At 42.1% G+C, this 22,250-nt stretch overlaps 1 protein-coding gene and 2 long non-coding RNA genes across 4 annotated transcripts; 1 reads left to right on the forward strand and 2 right to left on the reverse strand.

Annotated features, from left to right (window-relative positions):
- Positions 1 to 899: 899 nt before the first annotated feature.
- Positions 900 to 22,029, reverse strand: LOC5522011 (nuclear mitotic apparatus protein 1). 2 transcript variants are annotated; one of them, XM_032367202.2, is made up of 17 exons: positions 21,725 to 22,029; positions 21,207 to 21,298; positions 20,633 to 20,718; positions 19,630 to 19,712; positions 19,130 to 19,316; positions 18,441 to 18,589; positions 17,953 to 18,076; positions 16,962 to 17,079; positions 16,776 to 16,881; positions 16,522 to 16,665; positions 15,921 to 16,005; positions 13,098 to 13,270; positions 7,862 to 7,941; positions 7,442 to 7,768; positions 6,169 to 6,350; positions 4,922 to 5,763; positions 900 to 4,699 (listed from the first exon to the last, which is right to left on the reverse strand). In XM_032367202.2, exons 1-17 carry the CDS (start codon positions 21,758 to 21,760, stop codon positions 2,330 to 2,332), a joined length of 5,184 nt encoding a protein of 1,727 aa, XP_032223093.1. In that variant the 5' UTR covers positions 21,761 to 22,029; the 3' UTR covers positions 900 to 2,329. The 2 variants fall into 2 exon arrangements, with proteins under 2 accessions (XP_032223093.1, XP_032223094.1); XM_032367203.2 differs by lacking the exon at positions 21,207 to 21,298 and having other exon boundaries at positions 1,057 to 4,699.
- Positions 8,384 to 9,113, reverse strand: LOC125573145. Its single transcript, XR_007313976.1, has 2 exons — positions 8,949 to 9,113; positions 8,384 to 8,751 (listed from the first exon to the last, which is right to left on the reverse strand). It is a non-coding gene; the product is annotated as an uncharacterized LOC125573145 (long non-coding RNA).
- Positions 11,789 to 12,697, forward strand: LOC125573146. Its single transcript, XR_007313977.1, has 2 exons — positions 11,789 to 12,136; positions 12,331 to 12,697. It is a non-coding gene; the product is annotated as an uncharacterized LOC125573146 (long non-coding RNA).
- Positions 22,030 to 22,250: the final 221 nt, after the last annotated feature.

The raw sequence follows: 22,250 nt of genomic DNA on the forward strand, positions 1-22,250 counted from the left end.
TTTTTCAAAACAAGTTTTTAGACCGTGCCAATGATAAATATTTTATTGTTTTTGTTTTCACTTAAGAGGCAGGCTAAAACGTTTCTATTTATTCTGAAACAAAAACAAAGCGAAGAAATTCAAAAGCTTAATCAGTGGCATAACCTGCGTGGCCAACCCCCTATAAGGATTGGCTTTCAAAAAGCCCGTAATTAGGTCGAGATATTTTAACTAAAACACCGTGGAGTAAAAACATTAAGGCATTTTAATACGCCGTTGGTTATCCTACAGATCTTGGAAGACATTTAAACAGGCGTCGAAGGCAACGAGGCATTCTTTAAATGAATTTAAGATCTACTAAAAGTAATTTTTGAGGAGAGAATATGCAAGGTCGCATGTTTAACAAGGCATGAAGTAACAGCTTGTATTACCTTGAACAAAAATGTATCAAGAAATCGGGTGGCATTTGGGTCGTCAAGGTAACATTGGAGAAGTTCAGCACCAAAGTGAACTAGAATCAAGTTCCAAAACAACAAAGACGGATTCTCCAAGGTATTTTCACTTACCAACAGTTGTGAGTCAGTCGCAGAGAAGTGAAACTTTCAGTTTAAATACTAAAAGCGAGACAGTAATAGACAAAACATTAAAATGTAAATGTACACTGCTTGAACACAAACAAGAAAACGTCAAACTTCCCGCTTTGAGCCAGCGACAACTTCAAGAAAGTGGATTCTACCAGCCCGCCAATATATTCGGGGAAACCCGTGGCAAGCGATTAAAGAGGGAATCAGTTAAAAAGGCAGAAAATCTGTGGAGGCCGTCGAATAGCGTAATTGTCAGAGCAGAAAACTGTTTCGAGGTGAAAGGGAACAAAGTGGCAAGGGAACTTCGCTGGTAACACAGACAAAACACGGGATACATTAACGAAAACAAAAAATCAAGTTTATCATTTGTACAGTACACAGCACCATTCGAGCCACAAACATCACTCATGTCGTGACGAACCATGACGACTCGAGAGATGATGCATACAATGGATTTGCGCATTTATAAACATAGCTCAAATAACGAGAAAAATGCCATATTTAGTATTTTTATTCTTAAAATTAATACCTAGCATAAAAGCCGCGTCTGGTCTCTAAAACTGCAACTCGGACTTACAACGTTCTTTGAAAAAATGCTGTATATTCATTTGCGCAATTGTCTCTTTCGTCTACAATTGACTTTTCTTTACTATGGTTTCTGTACACACGTTACCCTGCTAGCAGAGGCCCTTTTTCTTGTTTTCTCTCTATTTATGTGTTGTTGCTAGTGTTCGCGGTTTCGTCTGTCGCGACAACGCGAAAACCCAGAGACGCGAATCGTCAAGTAAACTGCTAAGCGAGAGATACAGGAGAAGGCTCTGCTAGCAGGGTATGCACACGTGTTCCAAATACCGAAGACAGCCCTTGGCCCATGAATGAAGATGTTTGGTCGTAAAGTCATTCGACTTGTATGAGGTATGTGCAAAAAGCACAAAATGATGTTGAAGGTTACTATAGCTCCTGTCCTAAGGAGTCTAAACTATACATTACGCAACACATTATAATTATCAAGCATTTTATGGTGTACACCGATAGCGTAACCGCCATATCGCCCTGCTTTTTACATCTTATCTAATATAGCCTTTTTAGAAATTTAATTTTGCGAGACAAACTTTCCTACCTGTGTGTGTTTTGAGTATTCTTAAGGGGGCCGTAAGGGTTTGCGGTGATGCGGTTTTGCCTTGTGAATCTGGCGCGGTTTTTTTTGTATTTTATTCCACGGTATTACGGTTTATCTGGACTGCGCGATTTACGACTTATTGACTTATTTTGACGGTTTTGTGGGTTTTGGCGTTTTTCTGTTCGTTTTTCGCATCCCCTTACCCCCCCCCCCCTCCTTAAGGGTAAAAAACATGGCCGTTTCCAATCCATAAGCTACACCGTGGTCTTTCATTAATTCTATTGCATGTGTTAAGAAGTTGGGAATCGTTGGCAAGACTTTCCAAAGTGACAAAGTGACTTCTAAAGTTATTGTGCGACTCTTAAGTCCTATATGTAACGACTGACAGTGTCAGTAAAGCTCTTTTCGATATTTTGCCCCGACGATTTCCAACACCTAAATCGTATTCTGGCTTCCGTCATTCAAAATGTTTGAAGCGTTTTTATTGGCCAGCACTCCGCCATCTCTCCGAAAGGCGTTAACCAATCAAAAATCACCAAATGTAAGTTCGTTATTTTGAGAAACCAGAAAGCGGTTGAGCAGTTGAAAATTAATGACGCGAGTACGCAGAATAATTAAAACCGCATTAATTCTCGCCCCAATCGACCTACTTTGCGATTTTCCTGTTTGATGACCGCAAGGGAATGCGGTTTTTTGTCTCGAGCTTCTTCTCACGTTTAAATGTCTCTCTGTCCTTGTCCCGGACAAGCTGTGTTGTAGCTGTGGATCTGTTGATTGTACGTGTTCGCTGCACTTTGCATTTCTTTGGTGGGGAATTCTCAATGGTAAACGCGACAGTCTCCTTCTTTGTAGACTCTCGGCGGGGTGTTGTATCACTTGCAGCCTTCGGTTCCGCTTTTCGCTTTTTCGGGGGAGTGATTTCAAAAGCCAAGCTGTTCCCGCTTTTCTGCTTTTCTTTGATATTTTCGTTAGACTTGGACGGTCTCAGGGAGTTTATCTTTGAGGATACCATATCGGTGATACGCTTAGATCGACTTCGCTTGATTTGTCCTTCTGATTTGGAGGTTGTCATGTCTTTGCGCTCCTTAACACTCGAAGTCAGGGTATCTTCCGGCTTACGTTTGCGAGTCAGTGCAGTTTCCGATCGTGCGGCATGAAGCCCGTTCCCTTCTGAGGGCCGAGTCTGGGTCTCCACGGGGTACGAAGTCTTGAGATGAGGTGGACAGATAGTGTTTCTTCGTTCAAGCTCTGCCAGACGATCCCAGTCGAACTCGTATTCCGACTCTTGCTCCATGTTATTAGCAAACTCGTCCCCGACGATGAAGAATGCGGCGCTCGAGGTCGTCCGTCTCGTCGGTGGCGTGCTGCCTTTAACATACATGGCACTCTGGCGACGACTCGCAGACGGACGTACTGTACTGCGCAGACTCGTCCGCGATATACTGCTGGTAGAGCTAAGGGATTTTCCGAAGTCTGTGCCGTTTACGGAAGCGAACGAGACGGAACTGCCTTGTCGAGTAAGCTTTAGGTCATCAACGCGCATTTCGGAGTCATCTGATTCAGTCGTACTTTCGTCGAGAAGTTCTTGAGCTTCCTGCACTGGAAGTACTTTCTCGACTTCAATCAACATTTTTCTAGTTTTCTTGACCTTCTCTGACTGATTTTCAAAGCTTTGCATTTTGGCTTTCTGTTCTCTTATCGTCATGTCGGCGTGCTTGACCTGTGCTTCAAGCGAGTTCACCTGCATGCCTAGTCTCTTGTTCGTGTCTTGTTCTTCCTCTAGTTGCTCTTCCAGGAGACCCTTCTCTTCGTTTAGTACGTTTACTTGCTCTTCCATTTTCGCGATCTCGTCCTGCAGTCTCTCAAGCAATTCCTGGTCGTCTTTCATGTCCTCACAAAGCTGCTCAGACTGCGCAAGCTTTGCAGCCATTTCAGTTTCTTTCTCCTTCCAACTTTCTTGCGTTGTTTCCAATGCCTTTTTAACTTTGTCAAGTTCGTCGTTCGTTTTAGTGAACTTGGCGTCTGACTCTTTAAGTGATTCCTCACTTTGTTCCAGCTTGCGCTTCAACTCATGTATCTCTGCGTCCATCGATTTTTTCTGTTCTTCCGCTTTTTGTCGTCTTTCCTCCTCAGCCATTGCTACTTCTCCTTTTCTTGCCTCCTCGATTTCGGCCATCTTTGCCTTAAGTTCCTCCGTCTCCTTTATCAACCTCTGTGCGTCTTCATCCTTCAAACCTAAAGCCTTCTGATGCTCATCTTCCATTTTTGCCTTTAGTTCATCCGTTTCCTTCATCAACTTCTGTATGTCTTCGTCCTTCAAACCTAAAGCCTTCTGATGTTCATCTTCCATTTTTGCCTTTAGTTCCTCCGTCTCCTTCATCAACTTCTGTGCGTCTTCATCCTTCAAGGCTAAAGCCCTCTGATTCTCATTTTTTATTTTCGCAATCTTTTCTTCGTGATCTTTCGTCATTTTTTCGACTTCCAATAACCTGTCCTTCTCCTTCTTGGCAAAGTCCTCGCAGATTGACTTCAGCTGCCCCTTCTCCACTTCAAGCGTCTTCTTCACAATCTCTAACTGCTTGATATCGGCTCTAAGGCCTTTTATAATTGTTTCGGAAGTTTGCAATTTTTCCTGGGTCTGTCGAGTATGCTCTTGCATATTCTTTTTCTCTCCTTCCATCTCATCCTCTTTCTCCTGCGTTTGGCGACGAAGACAGATCAGTTCTGCAGAGTGCTTTTGAGAGTTCTCAAACATTTCACCTCTCAATTTGACAAGCTCTTCGTTTGCCGTTTCGAGCTTCTTTTTCCAAGCGGCTCTTTCCATTTCGTATTCTTGCCGTACTTGAGTCTGCTTCTTTGTCGTATCTTCGTAGAGGTTTTTCTGCTTGGTACTGAAATCTTGCCTAAGTTGTTCGAGTTCCTCTTCCATCTGCTTGGCTCTGTGTTTTTCATGAATCAGGAGTTCTTGCGTCTCATTTTGAGATCTTTTAAAACCTTCGATCTCATCCCCTGCAACCTATAAGAACAAATAGAATGAGCCTGAGAATCCATACTCGTATCGAGCCCAATTGTGCGATGAAGTAAATAATGACCACTAAAATAAAAGCTAGTAGGTAGGAGTAGAAATCTCTAATTTACCTACAAACCTAAAAGGAAGGTAGACAAAATAAAAAAATCTTTACTACACCACGCACTTTATATAACAGAGTGAAGATAGCCTAATGTAATAATAACAAACCTTAAGTCCTTGACAAGCTCTCTCCAGTTCCAAACTCTGTGCTTTGAACGCGTCTCTCTCCCTATTGAGTAAATCCGTCGCTTCCTGCATGGCCTTTGCATGGTCTGCTTTGATGTGGTCCATCTCTTCTGCCTGCCGCGCGGCGCGCTCTTCGCCCCCCTGTTGCTCCGCAAGAAGCTGCTCTTCAATCTTGTTGCGCTCTCTGGTGATTTGAAGCAGCTTGTCTTCCGTCGCACACATCTCTCGCTGAAGGCGGCCATAGTTTTGTGTGACCTCATCCAGGCTTTGTTTTTGGCTGCACAGCTTGGCTTTTAGTTCCTCGTTGATTTTGGTCATGCCTTCTATGTCTCTCGAATGTTTTGCCTCAAGGGACTGTTTTTCTGTTTGCATCTCCGTGGAAAATGCATCTTTTAGACATGCTACTTCTTTGCCAATCTGGGCCTTCTCTTCAACCCAAACGTTCGCCTCTTCCTCCCAGCCTTTGATGTTGCTTTCAAGTCTTCCTATCTCCTGCACCATCCCTGCTAATTTCTCCTCAAGATCAGCAATTTGCCGGCTTGCCTCTCTTTTTTCCTCTTCTTCGCGCATCTTCAGGTTTGATATCTGCGCCTCGAGCTCCTTGTTCACACTGATAATATACTTTTCCTTTTCGCACATCGCAACGAGCTCTTTGTTCAGGCTAGCGTTGTCCTCGTTTAAAAGAGCTTGGCTCTCTTTCAATGAAACTAGTTCTTTCTCTAGAATAGCTTTGGCTTCGGTCAATGCTGCCTCAGCACTTTCCCATGATGTGGAAGCTTGTTGAAGGGACTCTTCAAGCAATACTCGCGATTTCACTTCATTCTCTAAAATGATACAAAATGGTAAGATACATCAAACATGAGAAAGACGGATATCAAACTGCCGAAATACCGCCTTCGCGGAAATAAAGATTATTTCTGATCTGGTTACACGAATGCAATTACTTTCAACCTAATTATTGAATACTTGATCAACATTCTGCACTTCAGTTACTTCGTCTTGAAAAATCCTTGTAGCTTCAGGTATTAAACACTTACTCTATACGTCCTTTCCATAACTTTCTTAGGGACATAAATTTTTTTGAGGGGGGGGGGGGGGGCAGACGGAGGAGGGGGGAGTGCTGCATAGCCCCCCCCCCCCAAAAAAAAAAAAAAAAAAAAAAGATTATGCATCCGAAAAAGCAAAAAAAGAGCACCCCCGCCCTGGTCATCAAATAGCCCGTCCCTTACCGAGTTCAGTCTTGAGGTCGCCAACCATTTCCTCGTACGCATTTTTGACAGCGTCTCGTTCCTCGGTAACTCGCTCCACAGCAGCTTTGAGCTCGTCCTCACGTGTGGAGAATTCATCCCTCTTCTGTCGCATCTCTTGCCTTTGAGTCTCCAGGATACCATGAAGTTCCTCGGTCACGTGTCTAGCAAGAAAAAGAGGTGGTCCATGGGTGCGGTACAGAAGGTCAATAAGAATCAGGGGTAACATGGGACTCGTTATATGGTTAAGCTTGGTATGACAAGCCTTCACGTGTACACGTACACAATTTCGGTAACCATCCATGAGTCACAATTAGAGCATTTCCTCACAGTAATTCGTTAAACCAAGTTCAACATCAAAGGAAGTTTGGGAATAAAAGAGGAAAGCGGTTTCGGTACTATAAAAATGCCATCTTCAGAGCGCCGTCATCAAAGACACACAGGAGAGTTTGAGAAATGACGTCCCAAGTAAAGTCCCAAGTAAAGACGGAGTGAGAGGATAGCAGTAGAAACAAGTGATGAACACCCGATAAATAGATGGAAATATACAGAGAGACAGTGTAATACATGGGCTTTAAAAAAAAATACAGTTATAGTGGAACAATAAGAGAAACATAGCATAAAGACAGTAGAAACACTTTAATAGTAATAAACCCTCTCAATAATTAAACAGAGTTATATGTAGATTACATCAACAATACACATTATGAAGTTTGTGAGAGATCATAAATGGCTAGAACATGGCTAGAACCCCATTATCTTATTGATTTTCTAATATTATATACATTTTATTTAAGAATAACAGTCACGCCTAGAGAGCGCTGAACATGTGATATCATGATAATCAACGACGTTTGTATTACTATACGGATACCCCAGATGACTTCCGTCAACCAAATGCTTCGACCCACAGTCGTTGAATTTTCAAATTTTAACTAGCCGACACCCCCCCCCCCCCTTTTTGCATTTTGTTACAAAACTTTTGCTCAAACGAAACACATCCGTTATTTCCACGACAACTTAGCCATTTTGAGTTGTAAAACCCAATTCCTAATGAAGAAAAAGGGGTCATGCTTGCAAACAATTACCACGTGCCGTTTTCAGCAGACCTGATTGTTTGCAGTTTGAGAGTTTTCTGGGGTGACCGCATAACGGGGGTAAACAGATGTCAGCAAGAGGAATGGGCGGGGACTATGGAAATACTGACACGCCTTTTCTCAATAGACTTCGCCTAAATCGCGCGTAGCAGATGTACCTTATTTTGTGATCGCAGTCCCGGCGAATCTCCTCCACCTTTTCTTCCGCACGCCTCTCCTTGCTCTCCATCTCCCGGCGCAGCTCGTTGTACCTCGTACACGCTGCTTGCTCCGCGGCCTTGCGCTCATCCAGTAGCTCATCAAGCGCTTTACTCGCTGTGGCTCGCTGTTTTTCCGAGGCGATGGCATGTGCCTCGACCTCACCGCGTGCCAGGGATAGCTCGGATTGCAGTCGCGATAGTTCTTTGCGGTTGTGCGTGAGCTTCTCTTGGCTCAGCTCCACGTTTTTGGTCAATTCCTCCAATCGAGAATTTAGTTCCTTTTCTCTGCAATCAAATAAAAGAAATCAATAAAGATGATCTGGATTTTAATAAGGCTATTACAAGCGCTTTTTTATGTTTGCTAAGCACTGCTTTTACCTGACTTTAAACTGCGTCTCCGTCTTGCAGACACTATCTTCCAGCTCTAGGATTTTACATTTGGCCTCAACATAGCTCGCCTGCAAGAGATACAAAGGAGATACAATAAAGCATGTGTAATTCCACATAAATAAACAGTCACACCCCGATCACAAATGTAGGGTAAATGCAAATTCCGGGAACTCTAGGGGGTAGGGGCAGTGAACATTTGCAGAGGGCCATGTCTTTTATTTTTTGGAGGAGACATTTTTAAGAAGCGCTCCGCTAATCCATTCAAGATGAAATGCAATACTCAAAAAAATGATTTTTCAATAATTTGTCTATAGACTTATATTTGTCTCCTGATTACAAAAATGTGTTTCTTTTTAAAATCTAACGAATATTAAATATTTTATGGATTTTTCCTTATTTTTCTCGGCTTGACCCCGAAAAACACTACAAAATTTGAACCAAGTATCGCTACCTGCAGTGCAAAAAATAAACAGCGCAGAAACACAACAACACCACAGGAGGCAACCAGGATATGTGCTCTCAATATTATTTTAATCTCGGCTTAATCCAGTTGAAATAGAATATTTGACAGATTTTCTCAAATATAGCCTCGCATCCATCATTTTGCACGATCGTCAAACCGACAAATTGAGGCCTTAAAAGTCGCATCTGGTACATTGCTCTATCAAAAATGGTCATTTTTCCTGAAAAGACAGTCACTTACTTGCCTAGAATCTGAAATAAAATTTTGGGGATAATAAAATCCGGAGCGCTGAGAGCGCCAAGAAGATACAACACTTCACAGGTAATTGATCTTCCAACTTGGGCTAACTATGACACCAACTGCTGAATTCGCAGGGAAATTTGGCTTTTGCAGAAGCTCCCTCCCCGATACAATGCTGAAAACAAATTTGAGGACCAATAAATTTGTGTGTTATTACTTGCATTCTTCGTTGTGCGAGATGATTTAGAAAAAAAAACACGTATTTGAGTGATTATTTGAATAGATCATAACTAGTCTTGCGTAATGTTTGTGTCCAGACAATTCGTAACATAGATCAAAACAACAAAATAAGTGGTTTCGAATTTTTCTCACCTCAGCTTGGGAAAGTACTTGATAGGCATCGCTTTTTATCAATGCCTGTTCCTCTACAAACGCATAAAAACGCTGTTTAACTCGCTTCGGCTTGCGATCTCGGAATTTTTTTCATGGTGCTTCCACGTGACCGGCAGCGCACACAGGAATCCCAAAGTTTCTCAAACACAATGCAAAAAAAAAAAAAAAAAGAGAGAAAGAGCAACTAATCAAAAAATCTGATTCCTTATTTTGGAATAGAATAAAATAAATAATGTCCAACCGTAAGGATCGTTTGAAATTGTAAGCCATCGAAGTTATCGAATGATGGATTTTATTCCTTGCGGAGCGGAAGTTACATATCTTGTGATATTGACAGTTGGCAATAAACAGATAGTTTTTCATACCAGTACCAGGTACGTTCTATGAGTTTTTATACACTGGTCTCTTCTTGCTGTCTGTTTTGCAAAGTTTTACTGAGAATATGGTTTTTCGCTCATACTCTCAGTTCGTAGGCGTTTTTCGCTAGTGAATATCACAAACTGCACTTAAGATATCAAGAGGCATCTCCGTTTTATCGCTAAATTGCGAAGCAAAGCTGCTCCTGGCAAGTGCAGGTAAAACAATTTTAACATTGACGCTCATGAATAACCACTTTTTTTAAAACATACAGTTTGATTTGCTGCCCAGGTTTGTTTGACCGTGAAGGAAAATACACAAAGCTCCCTGCCCAAGCCATCGCGATACAGATGGCGCATCAGATGGCGCAGTAATCGTAAGAACTGCTGCTGCGGAACCTGGGATATCCGTGAACAACGCAAGATCCAGATATTCCGTGGACAGCGCCAGATCCAGATTTTCCTGATTACAGCGCCAGAGCCAGATCCCCCCGTGGACAGCGCCAGAGCAAGAACCTCCGAACCATACCCCACCGTGGACAGCGCCCGAACCATTCCCCCCGTGGATAGCGCCAGAGCCGGTCCCCCCATGGACAGAGCTAGAGCAAGATCCCCCCGTGGACGGCGCCAGTTCAAGATTTCCTTGTTGACAGAGCCAGATACCAACAGCGCCAGAGCCAGATACCCCCGTGGACATCACAAGAGCCAGATCCCCCCGTGGACAAGAGCAAGATCCCTCGTCGTGGACAGAGCAGAGCCAGATCCCCCCGTGGTACAGCGCCAGAGCCAGATCCCCCCGTGGACAGCGCCAGAGCAAGACCCCCCTTCCCCACGTGGACAGTGCCAGAGCAAGAAACCCCCGTGGACAGCGCCAGATCCCCCCGTGGACAGAGCCAGATCCCCCCGTGGACAGTGCCAAAGCAAGAAACCCCCCCCCCCGTGGACAGTGCCAGAGCAAGACCCCCCACCCCCCCGTGGACAGTGCCAGAGCAAGAAACCCCCGTGGACAGCGCCAGATCCCCCCGTGGACAGAGCCAGATCCCCCCGTGGACAGTGCCAGAGCAAGAAACCCCCGTGGACAGCGCCAGATCCCCCCGTGGACAGAGCCAGATCCCCCCGTGGACAGAGCCAGACCCCCCCGTGGACAGTGCCAGAGCAAGAAACCCCCCCCCCCCCCCGTGGACAGCGCCAGAGCAAGACCCCCCACCCCCCCGTGGACAGTGCCAGAGCAAGAAACCCTCGTGGACAGCGCCAGATCCCCCCGTGGACAGTGCCAGAGCAAGAACCCCCCCCCCCCCCCCCCGCCCCCCGTGGACAGTGCCAGAGCAAGAAACCCCCGTGGACAGCGCCAGATCTCCCCGTGGACAGAGCCAGATCTCCCCGTGGACAGAGCCAGATCCTCCCGTGGACAGTGCCATAGCAAGAAACCCCCGTGGACAGCGCCAGAACCAGATTTCCCTATTGACAGAGCCAGAGCCAGATATCATGGTGGGAAGCGCCAGAGCCAGATACCCCGTGGACAGCGCAAAAGCCAGATCCCCCCGTGGACAGCGCAAAAGCCATATCCCCCGTGGACAAGAGTAAGATCGCCCCGTGGACAGCACCAGAGCCAGATTTCCTTGTTGACAGAGCCAGATCCCCCCCCACCCCGTGAACAGCGCCAGAGCCAAATACCCCCATAGAGCGCTAGATTCTTCCATGAAGATCTGATTGTGTACTGTACAGAATGATTTCCTCTGTGACAAACGTTGATTTTGGGGGCTTTCAAACTATTGTGATATTTTGTGTCCGTTTTTAGAAAATTACTTGCTATCAGTTTTTGTTAATATATTTCGGATACAATTTCACAGCAATGACTAAGGGCAATATCATAAATTGAAATAAATTTGTTAGTATCAATGTGTCCTAATTGTCCTATCCATCCTTGTGAATAAAACCGTTATGGGTTTTCTGTGGCATGTCACATGCTAACATGAATAAGCGCTGATTATTGTGTTCCAACAATAATCAACCGTAGTTGAGTTAGGTCTTCGTAGAGGAACGGACATTGATAAAAAACGATGCCTATCAAGTGCTTTCCCAAGCTGAATGTCACGAATTTTTTGGACACAGACCTGAACCTGAACAGCAAATCAAACTGTAGGTTTTAAAAAGTGGTTATTCATAGTGCGCCAATGTTGAAAATGTTTTACCTGCACCGGCCAGAACCAGCTTTGGTGAATCTCTCACCCCCAAGGAACGGATATGCTTCTTGATATCTTGTGTGCAGTTTGTGATATTCAGGCACCGCACTAGGGTTGTCTTGACTAGCGCAACACGCCCCGCCTACTGGCCTAGAAACTGAGAGTATGAGCAAAAAGCTATATTCTCACTAAAACTGTGCAAAACGGACAGCAAGAAGAAACCAGTGTATAAACACTCAGAGAACGTACCTGGTACTTATATGAAAAACTATCTGTTTATTGCCAACTGTCAATTTCACACAAGATATGTAACTTCCGCTCCGCAAGGAATAAAATCCATCATTCGATAACTTCGATGGCTTACAATTTCAAACAATCCTTACGGTTGGGCATTATTTATTTTATTCTATTCAAAAATAAGGAATCAGATTTTTTGATGAGTTGCTCTTTCTGTTTTCTCTTTTTTTTTTATGCGTTGTGTTTTAGAAACTTTGGGATTCCTGTGTGCGCGCCGGTGGAAGCACCATAAAAAACATTCCGAGATCGCAAGCCGAAGCGATTTTATGCGTTTGTAGGGGAATAAGCATTGATAAAAAACGATGCCTATCAAGTACTTTCCCAAGATGAGGTGAGGAAAATTCGATACCACTTAATTTGTTGTTTTGATCTATGTTACGAATTGTCTGGACACAAACATTAGGCAAGACTAGTTATAATCTATTCAAATACGCATTCAAATACGTGTTTTGCCTTAATCATCTCGCACAACGAAGACTGCAAGTGATAACACACATATTTGTTGGTCCTCAAATTTGTTTTCAGCGTTGTTTCGAGGTGGGAGCGTCGCCAAAAGCCAAATTTCCCTGCCAATTTAGCTGTTGGTGTCACAGTTGGCCCAAGTTTGAAAGGTCAATAACCTGTGAAGTGTTGTATCTTCTTGGCGCTCTCAGCGCTCTGGATTTTATTATCCCCAAAATTTTATTTCAGATTCTAGGCAAGTAAGTGACTGTCTTTTCAGGAAAAATGACCATTTTTGATAGAGCAATGTACCAGATGCGACTTTTAAGGCCTCAATTTGTCGGTTTGACGATCGTGCAAAATGATGGATGCGAGGCTATATTTGAGAAAATCTGTCAAATATTCTATTTTAACTGGATTAAGCCGAGATTAAAATAATATTGAGAGCACATATCCTGGTTGCCTCCTGTGGTGTTGTTGTGTTTCTGCGCTGTTTATTTTTCGCACTGCAGGTAGCGATACTTGGTTCAAATTTTGTAGTGTTTTTCGGGGTCAAGCCGAGAAAAATAAGGAAAAATCCATAAAATATTTAATATTCGTTAGATTTTAAAAAGAAACACATTTTTGTAATCAGGAGACAAATATAAGTCTATAGACAAATTATTGAAAAATCATTTTTTTGAGTATTGCATTTCATCTTGAATGGATTAGCGGAGCGCTTCTTAAGCATTCTATGCTTATATTCTGTGTTTGCCTGGACTCAACAAGTTCAATGAATCGACTCCTCTTTCCTGTTCTATACAGGAAGTACTGACTCCTAGAGATAAAAAACCTTTAGCCAAACCTCTAACCTCATAGGATCGTTTCGACTGCTCAGCATCCTCCAGGGCATCATTCAACCGCTGGACCTCGCTAGGATCTATCGCAGACGCAAGTTGAGCTCGCAGCTTTTCGTTCGTAAACTCGAGCTCAATGATTCGTGAGTCCAGGTTAGTGTGCTGTGTGTCGACAGGACTGCCATCACCTATCATAACAAGATGTTTGTGGACTATGAGGTTTGTAACATCCTATGCTGCAGCAAAGACATGGATGTTTTCTTTCTTTCAAGCGTTAAACTCATCGTTTAGTTTAGTTTAGTTTATTGGCTTTGTCACACAAAAATACTACGGTTTACAATAGGAAATAAACAAAATAAAGCCCCAATTGAAATTCTTTCCCAACAAATTACAAACAATAAAAATTCTAAAACGAAAATAAAAATTGAATGACATAAATTTAAGCTCTATGAAATTATGGAGGTTGGTAAAAAGCAAGTTTCTCTAAATAGTGAGTTGTCAGCTGATATCTGAAAGACGAAAGCGTAGTGCAAGATTTCATAAGTGAAGGAAGACTATTCCAAATTTTGACAGTTCTAGGGAAATACGAATTCTTGTAATAATTTTGGTTGTGAGTGGAAAAAAGGCGGTAATTGTTAGGATTCCATTTTTTGTTTTAAATAACAGAACTAGATCGGTTATGTCTCTTCGATATTCTAATGGGAGGAGCTTAAGAGTTTTCAGCCTTTCTGTGTATGAAACATCGGCGGGATAGTTCAAAATAAACTTGGATGCTCGACGCTGGATGTTCTCAATCAGAGCTTTGTGCTTGCCTGTCGAAGGCGACCAAATGCAAGAAGCATACTCCAGGTGGAGCCTAACAAGGGTGCAGTACAGCAGCTGTCTTGTAGCTGGGTCGAGGATGTCAGGACAGACCCGCTTCACTAGTCCAAGCACCCTATTTGCTTTTGCGCACATAGGCTCGATGTGAGGACCCCAAGACAGATCTTTGGTAATTGTAACGCCGAGGTCAGTCACCTGCGCTACTGGATCCAGGGTGCGACCGCATAGTTGGTAAGGGTACGGAGGACGCTTGGTGGAACGCTTCTTTGACATGTGCACTACTTTATACTTAGATGCACTAAACTCCATGCCGTGCTCTAGACTCCAGCTGTACAGGGGGTCAAGGTCAGCCTGCAACGAGGTTGAAGAACTTGCAGTATCTTTAAAGCGGTAGAGCTTAGAATCATCAGCATAAAAAGCGATGTTTGAGCCTTGCTGCACGTAGTTAGGCATATCGTTGGCATATACTAGGAACAACAGGGGCCCAAGGATAGATTCTTGTGGGACCCCTGAGGTCACTGGCAGCCAAGAGGAGGACACACCATCAAGGACAACACGCTGCCGCCTTCCCGTTAGGTAGGACACAAACCATTTCAGCAGAGAACCCGTGACTTCATACTGCTGAAACAGCTTGGAAATAAGCAGATGATGAGGGACCTTGTCAAAGGCCTTGGAAAGGTCTAGATGAATGACATCAATGTCCTTCCCCCCTGCTAGTCTGTCTACGATGTCATGGTAGACTTCAACAAGTTGCGTCACGGTGGATTTTCCCTTAAGGAATCTGTGTTGAAGCTGGTAAATATGGGGGGAAATGAAGTTGAAGCAGCGCTTGAAGACGCAGCGTTCAAGAACTTTTGACAGGATACACAGAAGAGAGATAGGCCTGTAGTTTTCTGCCAGGGTGGGGTCATCCTTCTTGAACACAGGTGTGACATTTACGTCCTTCCAAAGCGCGGGAACGGATCCAAGAGACAGCGACAGATTAAACAACCGACATAACGATGGTGCGATTTGATGAGCGGTGTTTTTCAGCAGAATACCAGGGATTTGATCCGTTCCACAGGCTTTATGGGGGTCAAGATTTCGTAAGACATCCAGTACTTCAGGGACAGTGAGTTGGATAGAGCCCAGACCCAACACGGGCTCACGGTTGGTAGGCTGGGCGCCAACAAATTCCTCGCTGGACTGAATATGTAGTGAAAATATCTGTTTAACAGGTTAGCCATGTTCTTGGTATCTGTAACGAAGGCGTGGCCATCGCGAAAAAAATTCGGCGAAGGCTTCTTGGAAGTGCATGATTTTACGTATGTCCAGAAACGCTTTGGGTTGTCGGATATAACAGATTTTAGTTTTTTGGCGTGCTCTTTTCTCTTTTTGGAAAGCATTTGTTTCGCAGCGCGTCGAAGCTCATTGTATTTTCTTTCAGCAGCCAGCGATCTGGTTTTGTTTGCTTTTTTTACGCTGCGCATCCTTCTTTTTGAGCAAAGAACGTAGTTCGTGATCTATCCACGGGTAATCGCTCACATTCCTTGGTTTGGATTTCGGAATATGCTCGTTAACAGCGGCGAGAAATAGATCAGTCCAATTAGCGAGTGATGAATCGATGTTATCGCTTTGAGAGAAACACAGGTCCCACGGGATGTTCTTAAGCGACTAATTCAGTCCCGTCCAGTCTGCACGCTTGAAGTTGTACACAACGCGTTTGGTCTTTGTTTTTTAGAGATATTCAAGTCTAGTTCGAAACTGATCAACTTGTGGTCGGTAGAAATAATGTCATCGAATCCGTGTATGTGTTGAAATTTGGATGGGATTATCGTCTGATAAGTTTGGGGTCAGGTATCGGATAGCTTGGTAACCACCTAGTCGAGAGTTTGCAGGCATTCGAGAGAGTGCACGTGCCACGACCTGAATGGAAGGAGGAGCCCGCCAGTAACAGGGGCTGGACCCAGGCACGCGCGGCCATCATCGATTTAGACTTATGCTAAATTATGCTAAGTAGCATACATCTGTGCTCACCATCTAAACGTTCCTCCTCGTCTGGAATTTCTACACTCTTTCTTGCTTTCCACAGTTCCATTGCCTCAGAGGCTGCGAAAAGTGCCTAGATAGAAAACCCAAAATGGAAAGGATTATATTTCTTTCACTGAGTTTGAATGGTATGAACATTACACTTTTTTTATAAGAACCTTTTTATAAGAACGCCCAGCCTGAGATTTCACCAAATTTTAAGAACATCCTAAGAACATGCCGAGGCTGAGATAGCAGTTTTTTTTTCTTTTTTAGTCCTGATGCCTTCTAAAATGCAGAATCAAGTTGTATATAATAGTAACAACCTTATTATTTTATTGATCATCATTGTAATTCTCTTCCTATTAATTCATTAAGTATTATATTCCTATATACAGTAAATTTTAAGAAAATCGTTAAGAACATATTCAGCCTTAAAATGTCACAATGTAACATTCTGCAAGGCGCACCTAAACATTAACTCCCTAACCAAGGGAATAGGAGGTAGTGTTGGCAGAGTGGGTCTGCCAAAAATGGGGCTAAGGTGAACCCCCATTATTTTTTGCAGCTCTTTGTTCCACTTATTACTACTTCGTAATTCCTTCCTTACCTCGTCTCTCTCTTTCTCCAGTCTTTCAACGTCTTTGACTCTTCGTTCAAGCGCTGCCTTTAGCTCACTCGCCTTGAATTCGTGTTCGTGTAGTTGGCTTTTATAGCGCTCACATTTAGTTTTTAGCTGCTCCATGTCCTCGACCTGAAAAGTGATAAATCGGCACTGGTTTGATAGGTAAACTTTGTTGAGTATAAATGTATACAAAAATGTAAATGCTAGTATTGGTATTAGTAAATGGGAGTTTCACATACAGATTTTTTAAACATGGCCTTCTTCTCCAAAAAGTCTGCCATCCTCTCATCTAGATTACAGCTTTGTTCTCTAAAAGCTTCCAGCTCAGCCACACGCTGCTTCATTCTACAGAACGGAATGAAAAAACAAAGATGAAATAAAATCGAACACTGTTTATTTATATCCAGAAAACACTTTGCACATACCTTTCACTTTCTCGTTCTAATTTCTCATAGTCAGCCTTGTAATGCTGAGTAGACTCCAGTTCGTCTATTACCATCTTCAAGTGCACAACGTCCTTATTCAGCTCTTTCATTTTGGTATCTACAATTGATGTAAAAAAAGGTCCCAATAAACAAGTCAAGTACACCCTGATTTTAATTATTACTATACATCCACTATCCAGATCCTTCCTACAGGGGCATGTGGTCAGTGGACAAGTGAAAGAGGAATATTGAACATTACAGGACTGGTTAGTCTATATTTTGGGATTCAAAATCAAAAGCTAAAAGCCCCCTCTCCTCCATACCTGGAGAAATTCTGCAGGGGCGAATCTAGCTTTTGGCCAAAGGAGGGGGGGGGGGGGAGTTTGCCCTGTGACAAATGGGAGAGAAGGTATTTTTTTGTTACATATGCCTTTCTTGCAGCCCAAGGGGGGGGGGGGGGGGGGGGAGGTAAACCCCCTAAACCCTACCCCTAGATCTGCTACTGCTGTGTTTGCTAAACGTTCAATTAAATACAGTCGTTTGACAAAAGGTTGTCATCAACTGGCTTTGCGATTACGCGACAAGCCCGAATGTAAGCATGGGTAAAAACCACTGAAGCGCTTAGCTGCGTATATTAGCCACTGCATAACTGTAGACTTAGATGGTGTAGCTGTGAAAAATATATGCAACTAGGCGCTTCAGTGGTTTTTACCCATGATTATATGCGGGCTTGTTGCGTAGTCACAAAGCCGGTTGATGACAACCTTTTGTCAAACGACTGTAAACCCATGTACAATACAACACAATAATCTTTTTTGAGGGTTACATTTTAACTGTGATAGTTTTCTAACTAATGGCCCCCTCTTCCTATGTTAACCTTAAAAAGTATATTGAATAAATTGATGTCATTCTGCAAGACATTCTTTCTTGGTATTTTCCATATTCTCTTCATAAATTGTGTTGCGTTATATGAAGTATCATGCTGTCTTACCTTTCACATCAATTTCTTTGCATTTATCTGCAAGCTCTTCTTCAAGAGTTGCTTGCATATGCATCTGAGCGTCTAGAGATAGCTGCAACTTGCTCACCTTCTGGTGCAGTTTGTTCATTGTGAACTGGAAACACAAAACCAACAAGCAATCAAAAGTCAGTTTTCTGAGGATGCTTTTACTGTAGTTTTGGTGAGAATATAACAAACATGACAATGTGAAGGGGCATAATGGTTAAAAATCTTGAGTCCCAAATTATGGGCTGGCCAGTCCTCATAGAAATTGATGCCGGTCTGGTATCTGGTTTTGTTTTATTTTTTTAGCTGCCCCAATGCAATATGAGGAGCACATGTCCCCAATTCCCAACTTCTTTAACAGTCAAGCACTAATAACAATAACAACAACAACAGCAACAACAATAACAACAACAACAACAACAATAATAATAATAATAATAATATCAATGTTGATTATGGAAATGATCAATTACCTGGTGTTGTTTGGTTTTGAGCTGTGGCGAGGACATGAGGGAGAGGAACGGTGAACTGCTGAACAGTGTCTCTGTTGGTGACTTCCCAGGAAGAGGAGATTCCACACAATCAGTGCCCGCTGGGAGTTCCTGTTTCTCTTTGTTCTTACCTACAACAGTTTGAAAATGACAGTTAGAAAGTGACTATACTGCACAGCTGGTAAGCAAATCAAATCCTGAAATCACAGGTGCAGTGGTGGGAACGCACCCCCCCCCCCCCCCCCCCACACAACGACCGAAGGACACTTTGGGCTCTCGATATATGTGCTATTTGTTGACAGAACTATAAAGCATAAGCTAGATCACGCTGGTACCTAGCCAAATCCGACAATAAAGGTCCCGTGGAGATACTGCAAATGCATAATAAAATCCCCCCCCCCCCCCCAAGAAAAATCCTGGGTTCGGGCCTGAATCAATATTGATATAATGATAACATCGTTACATCAAGTACGCTTAAACACAGGGTAAAATGTTTTTTTTCCATATCTTTGACTCACATGCTTGTTAAGCACATAGTATTCTCAGGGGATGAGTGAAAGAATTTGAGCAGTTTGGCTTGAATGTGCCCTTTGGTCCCACCTGTAGCTTTACACTACTCTAAACATACACTGAAATCTCCTATTGTATTGTATTGTCATGTAACCCTATACCCGTGGTGTGCTTCAGCAGTTTTGTGATAGCAGAAGCATCCAGGCCACCATGTTCAACTTGTTGTAGCAGGGTTTCTATGATTTCTTTGATTTGATACTGAACAGACTCCTCAAATGACTGTATCTTTTTGACAAAGTAGTTGGCATTCTCACACTGAACTGCTGCACTGAGCATCAATGCAATGACCTGAAAATGTTTGCATCAACAATTTTAATTTCGTTGAGACACTGACTTTATTTCTCATCAATTACTAAGGATAGGTGTGGATGTGGGGCGTGACAGTGCCGGCACTTTCCATATGACTCTCCGATAAATCACTGTAACTACAGTACTAAAGGAAATGTCCAATTTATATTTGGCCTTCACACATCACTACTTGCCTCCCCCTTTTTAAGATCTCAGTAATAGTATCCACACATTTTTTAAATTATACTGATTTTCTACCAGTATAAATACTACATATTAAAATTCAGTTTTACAAAAATAAGACAATGTATACCTTTCCAATTTCAACCTCATCGGCATCAACAGTTATAAGGTTTGGATTAATTACTATGCCATCCAGCTTCTGCCTATAAATCCCTGAAATGTAACATTTAGGTAATACACACTTTTATACACATCACATTCTAAGTTGAGGCTAGGCTGTCCTTATTTTTGGAGTATTTAAAGACTGAAAATTTTCTTACAGTAATGATGTTCTTAAAGTAATTTCCTTGAAATAGTTCTACAACCCAGAATTTTTTTAAAACTTGGCATAAACAATATTAAAGTTAAGGGCTTTCAAAAAAATGTAATAAAAAATGGGGGTACAAACCTCGTTTTCACAACAGAGGGGCGTAGAGTTTGCGTTTTTACTGATCGCACAAGGAAAAATCCCAACTCTTAGTTTTTAGAAAAATAGTCTTTAGAAAATTAATTTCTGTTTGTCGAGCTGCCAAAATCTGATCTCCTAAACAATAACATTGTTTTCGCCACTATTCATACAATAAAAAGCGCCACTTTGAAGTATTTTTACCGCTTTTAAGAGAAATAACAAAACTTCTACAACCCAACTTTTTCTCTTTTTTCAGTATATCATTTTTCCGTATATATTTAACTATTTGAGCAAATAAAAAATAGGGGTAACCGACTTCGTTTTTCTGTCAAAGCGATTTTAATTTAAAAAATGTGCGCCTTTTTCTGTGTTTTCTTGTACAACTGTGGCACGCACACACTTGATACCGGAAATTTGAACAAACATCTCACCCCACTATGCGCAGAAGGGGTGCGCAGTGCAACTCAAGGGAATTACCTTAAATCTCAATGTATATAAAAATATGTTGTAATGACCACAATTTCATTCTGTATTTTTAAGAACACATCTAAAATAGCATATTTTTCTGCCATCTAAGCCTTACAGTAGCTGGCAAAATCTCTGACTGGGCGTTCTTATGAAAAAGGCTCTAATAAATCATAAAGCACAGTCAGTTTGACACATTACTGTCAAGATTTATAGTTACCTTCAAGGGATGATATAATAAAGCCTACAAGACCCTCAACAGTGGCATCATCATACCCGGGGAGAACTTCATCGCTGTCCTTGTCGCTGCATAACACAATAAAGCTTAGCATTCAAAAGCAAAGGATTCATGCATAGTGCACAAGGGGGAGTAGCAAATAGCTGGGCTTTATGTTATATGATGGGGGTAGGTCTACGACTTCCACACACTAGATTTCAAGTCACATGACAGCCTTTTTCTTTTAGCATGCAGAGAAATCTTATATGTGCACCTTCATATTGTCAATCTTAAAGTTGCTAATCACATCAGCTTTTAACAAACATAGCATTTCAACCATGTGTTGATATATTTCCATGATTCAAGCATACCTATGCAGACCACCTAGTCATTCTACACGTTGTCTGTAGTTTTTTGTAGCCATACAATGCTGAACTTCTAGTAATATTTAGCCAGGAATTCAAGTTATCTGTCGAGTTCAAGTTATCATGGTTTCTCTGTAACAGCTGTGCATAATTGGGGAGGTTATTCTGTTATGCCTTTTCTAGTGATACATCAGAGTTTTTATAGTACTTACATCAGATGAATAGTCTTGACTAGTAATTTAACATTCTCTACTGTACTGAAATCCCTGATGAACAAGACATTCACTCCAGAGACCGAATTTATCTATTTAAAAAAAGATATAGAATTAAGCTTTATCGGAAAGCTTTTATCTAGAAAACCTCAAATTCAAATTACCCGTAACAGTTTCGCGAGTTCAGTTTTCACGGGTGATTGATTTTGTTTTTGAGCTCGAATCACTCGTTCTGATTTTACGTCTACGAACGAGTATAAACTACCGTTTTAAAATTTGTGTTAGTAAGAATGAACGCTTTAAATCAAGTCCAGCTCGATAGAAACTACGCAGTTTGTTGGCTATGATCAACATCAGGAAATCAATATAAACTTCTTAAGGTAAACGAAAGAACAGTTCAGAGATAACTTATAACTTATAATAAGTAATTATTAAATTCCAAAACATAAGTCATTCGAAAATGAAAGGACGAGACATTTTGATAAAAGAATCGTGCAGATATAACTAATAAAACTTACCCATTCCAAAAGGGCTGTCACCCTCTCGTTGTTCATGTCTTCTTGAGATCGCTTCGATTATTCGTAGCATGAAATGTTTTGATCAACAAACCCCGTTATTTCTTGTACCCACGCGAAATTAAGCAACGAACTTTTACATGTGTCACCAACTAGTTTACCATCATTTCACACCAATCTCACATATGTTGAAATAACTAAACAAAAGAATTACGAGGGAAAAGGAGAAATAGTCGAACAAAAAAGAAACCCGGATTGTTTCAAACACTTTTCCGTTTCCAGAATATTTTGAAGTTGGCGGTTATTTCTCAAGCTTCCCAGAATCCCTTGCAGATATGCGATTGTTGGTAGGGAGGGGAAGGTAAGTAGTTCTCTAAGAAAACTTCAATCAAAAAAAGCCCCGAATCATTTTAAAACTGAAAACCAATTTTGTAATGGACTTATAATGAAAAAAATAGATTTTGAAGAGATATAGTGCAACTAGAATTGGAAATACGTTGGTCTTGATTTAGTGACACTGAGATATAGG

This window comes from Nematostella vectensis, chromosome 10 (assembly GCF_932526225.1).
Source record: "Nematostella vectensis chromosome 10, jaNemVect1.1, whole genome shotgun sequence".
NCBI classification, from domain to species: domain Eukaryota; kingdom Metazoa; phylum Cnidaria; class Anthozoa; order Actiniaria; family Edwardsiidae; genus Nematostella; species Nematostella vectensis.